Below are 4,340 nucleotides of genomic sequence, written 5' to 3'. Positions count from 1 at the left end.
GAATCTCATGAAGTTCAATATAGGGAAGTCCTATACCTGAGGAAGAATAATCCCATGCTGAAATATAAACTGGGAGCTGACCAGCTGGAAAGCAGCTTTTCAGAAAAGAAGTTGTGAACAAGTTGAATCTGAGTCAACAAGGCACCCTTGATGCCAACAGCATCCTGCATTGCATTAGCAATAACATTGCCAACAGGTCAAGGGAGGTGATCCTTTTACCTACCCAGCACTTGTGAGTGATCTACAGTTCAGGGTCCAGTCCTGGGCTCCCCAGTACAAAAAGGGCATGAACATACTTCAGAAAGTCCAGCAAAGGGCCACAAAAATGATGAAGGGACTGGAGTACCTGATGTGTGAGGAGAGACAGAGAGCTGGGACTGTTCAGCCTGGAGAAGAGATATATCAGGGGAGATCTTATTATCAGTGGGCACAGATACCTGAAGGTAGGGGGAATAAATAAAACTGAGTCAGACTCTTCTCAGCAGTGTCCAGTGAAAGGACAAAAGGCCATTGACACAATCAGAAATTCCACTAAAATGTAAAAAATTATTTCACTGTGAGCGTGAGTTGAATACTAAGGGAGAGACTGCCAGAGAGGCTGCCGAGTCCCTTATCCCTGGAGATACAGAAAGACAGCTGGAGATACTCCACTGGAAACACTCACTGGAGTGACCTGCTTTAGTTGACCTTGCACTGAGTGGGGGAAAGCTGAACTGCATCAACTCCAGACATCCCTTCCAACCTCAAGGGTTCTGTGAATCATTATAAGAATTTTTAAACAATAGTAAAAACAAATAAAGGCACAATCGGGTAAAGAAAAGAAACAGTGGTGGTATGTGTAAGCATTGGCATGTTTTATTCTTCTTTTGTTTGTCTTAAGGCTTAACTCTGTGGAGCACACAGCTTCAGGATGGAATATTTTGGTCACCTGTCTGGTCCACTGCTCCCCACAAGCAGGTCAGAGGTATGACCCCTTTCCTCCCTTTTGTTTCCAGTGCATAAGAAGTTTAGCAGAACCAAGCAATGACCTTGGTTCTACATACCGTTTTCCAGCAGTAGCTATAATTACTGAGCATTATCAGTCCTAGAAGCAGACACTGACTGAAAAATATGCTGTTAATTTCAGAAAGTGCAGTTACTTAGAAGAAACTTAAACAAGAAGTAAATTTACTGGAAATAAAATTAGTTCTGTCCCAGCTCAAACCAGGAGAGTTTGCAAGGCTTTAAAATTCACCTTTCCAAGGCAGAAGATGTAAGGAAACAGTAACAGTTTTCCTTTGGCATGTAAATTACTACATCTAAACATCAATATTTGAAAGAAGAACTGAAAGAGAAAGAAAGTTTGGATATTTTTCCCTTTTTCTGGAATGTTCCATCCATACATTCATTAAAAAGATTTATCAGCTCTTTCTCTGTATTTAAGCTTCCCCTACTTTGTGAAGATCTCACTGCAGCACAAACCTTATCTCATCAACTGTTGCAATTCACTCTCGAGTCTAATTTCAGAGCTCTGTTCTGTTTTTGCCCCCAAAATTTATTCCTCTTTATGAGAAATATTTTTTCTGCATAAAGATCAAGCATGGGAATGGCAGACTGTAAGGGTCTTCAATAGATCATCAAGTTCAGTCTGTTGCTACAACAGGCAGTGATCTCTCAATCCATTCAGATACTTCAAATAATTTACTTAATTATTCACTCCCTTTCCACTATTGGAAGCTGTTCCAGACCTGTGCTTATCTGGGGTTTAAAATATTCTTCCTAGGTTAATGATGTGGAGAATGCAAAAGCTTTTGTCAACACTTCTTCACTGGAGCTGACTTTTCTCAAGTGTTCTGAAACCATAATAACGAGTATTTCTACCACCTTGCCTGGTGGTGTTAAAAAAAAAATTTGAAAAAGTGTCCAGGCAGACACTAACATATAAAAGCAAGTCCCACCCTTCACGATACCCAGTTGTTTAACAAATGTCACTGTAGAGGCTGTAGAGTTGTTAGCACATGTGGTGCCTGAGCTAGTAAGCTCTACCATAGGGAAAGGTTTATTAACCTTAACAAGGGCACATGGTGATGTAAATATGTAGTTTCCAAATTAAGACTCAAGCATGGCTAGACAGTTTGGCAGCTGTTCAGTCCCATCCTTCTCCAAAATCTTCTTTCACAAGACAGGCTTTCTGCTTTATACTCCTTAGAAATCTCTTTTCTGCACCAGTTTTACCTTCACCTCAATCTCTAAAACACATGCATGATCAAAGCTGCAAAAAATATTCCAGATGAGGCCTTACTATCTTCTACAGTATCATTATGTCAATGATGTTGTTGGAAGAAAAAAAGAAAAAAGAAATTGAAGTTTCCTTACCTGCTGAGCTCCATCACCACTGACAATAGGGGAAGTCAGAAGAGGAATTTCACTACTTAAAATTGAAGTGGTATCCAGTAATGGCGGATGTTCTGCCATCCTTGATGGTACACTAATTCACAAGATCACCTGCAAGGAAAAGTTACTGAAATGGTTAAACTATCTAAATAATTCTGAATAATTATGCTTAAAAGACAGCCTCACCTAAAAAAAAAAAAAATCAAATAAAAAAAAAAAAATCAGATAACTTCAGAAAGTATGCTTGCACAACGCTCCAGCAATCACGTAAATGTGAAGATGTGTCCAGTGAGCTCGTGTGAGCTTTACCCGCACAGAGGGCAGGTTTAGACCCCCTCTAGCGGCTGAGTCTTACAAGAACGTAGACCCAGTGTTCCGGCTTATTAGGAAAGCACTAAAAGCCTGTGAGATCTACGAACAAGGACACTTAAAAAAAAATAATAAATAAATCACCAACCCACTTTTCCTACTGTTATAACGAACGAGATACTTATTTTAGGAATGCCTAGTTACTAGGAAATGTTCAAGTGAGACACAAAAGAATTAAATAAAATATATTGCACACAATCTGACATTTCTTTACTTTGAAAATGTATTAAACCCAGAATTAAAGCTGTGGCACGCTGAAAACCATTGGCCCTTTAATAGCTTTACCAGCAGATAAAATTTGTGGGGTGGGAGGGTGAAAGAGGTAATGCCCCCTCCCCCTCCCAACTACAATACTTATAACTATACAATGGAAAAGCCTTTGCTAGTACACACTTTAAAGCTACATCAAATCTGATTGCAAGAAAAAAGCCACCTAGGCAAGAGGTCCACAGAACCAGTGAGCCTCTTCAACTCTGATGAATGCCAAATAACAGCAGAATAAAAAGCAAGATTCAGCCGAGCGCTCTTTTCAATTACATTGACAAGTCATAAATAACATTTTATAATATTTTGCATGTTAGCACTAAATGAGGACTGGGTGGAAGAATTAAGACCAAAAAAGCTGAAGATCACAATCTTTCAATGAAATATGTATTGCAAGTCTAACAAGCTGCTAATCACTAAGGTATACTGGTTTCTGACACAGCACACCTATCTTTTTGGGAAAAAAAAAATTAGATCAACAATAACTAAGAAACCGGTATTTCTTAACAAAGCAAAAAGACAGATGGAAAGAATTCACTACAAATTAACGGTATATTCAGCATTCCCACAGGTTAATCACATTTTACATCTGAAAAGTGCTTAACATTAAACATAGCCAGAGATTAAGCTGAGAATAAACTTGTACAGTATTTCTAAAACAGAACTGCCTCTTTTAGCCAGTACTTACAGTAGCCTGGTGAAAATAAGTAGGTACAACTTTAAAGTTAAACAACCTGACAGTGTTACAAGTTTTTTTAAGTTTTGCCTTGGTATCAGCTTCTACTAAGGCTTCTACACTTCTAACACAGATATATTGTCTACTCACAGAGATGCTTACTAGTTAGAGCATATAAAACTTACTTTAAATTAAGAAATACCAGATACAATTCAAGGAGTGGTAAAGTCAGCTTAATGAGACTGACTTTGGTACCAAATTCTAGAGATGATATTTGGTTAAAGAGCTATTATTACAGTGTACTACTCAGAACTACCTCCATACCACCCAAACTGCTTTTACTTACTTGGTCTGCTAAGGCAGATGCTGTCTATCTCCTGAAGGTTAAAAACCCTAACACAGTGCTGTCAGTACAAGACGACTCACACAGAACAGGAACATTTTCTAGAAAATGCATTAACAAAGCACTATAAGCCTCGCATCCAGCTATACACATGTAGTATAATTTGGTAATTCCCATGCTAGATGTTATCCTACTATAAAACTATGAAATTGGAGAAAATATTCTGAATTTATTGTAGATGTTTCATTAACTTTCCTGGTATATTCTGCAAAGATTAAAGTTGGAGAAAAAAATATCCCTCCAGGTTAAAAGGCT

The 4,340-nt window shown here is 38.2% G+C and overlaps 1 protein-coding gene across 1 annotated transcript in view; it reads right to left on the bottom strand.

Annotated features, from left to right (window-relative positions):
* The window catches only part of FNDC3A (fibronectin type III domain containing 3A), a 95,199-nt gene extending 92,712 nt beyond the window's left edge, over nucleotides 1–2,487 (bottom strand). The window contains exon 1 of the mRNA XM_009999068.1: nucleotides 2,356–2,487. Within this exon, the coding sequence (XP_009997370.1) occupies nucleotides 2,356–2,454 (99 nt within the window). The 5' untranslated portion in view covers nucleotides 2,455–2,487. The remainder of the gene's footprint in view (nucleotides 1–2,355) is intronic.
* Between the last annotated feature and the right edge of the window lie 1,853 nt (nucleotides 2,488–4,340).

Source organism: Chaetura pelagica, unplaced genomic scaffold (assembly GCF_000747805.2).
Source record: "Chaetura pelagica isolate M959 unplaced genomic scaffold, ChaPel_1.0 scaffold226, whole genome shotgun sequence".
In the NCBI taxonomy this organism is placed as follows: domain Eukaryota; kingdom Metazoa; phylum Chordata; class Aves; order Apodiformes; family Apodidae; genus Chaetura; species Chaetura pelagica.
This window is presented reverse-complemented; position numbering and strand designations above follow the sequence as displayed.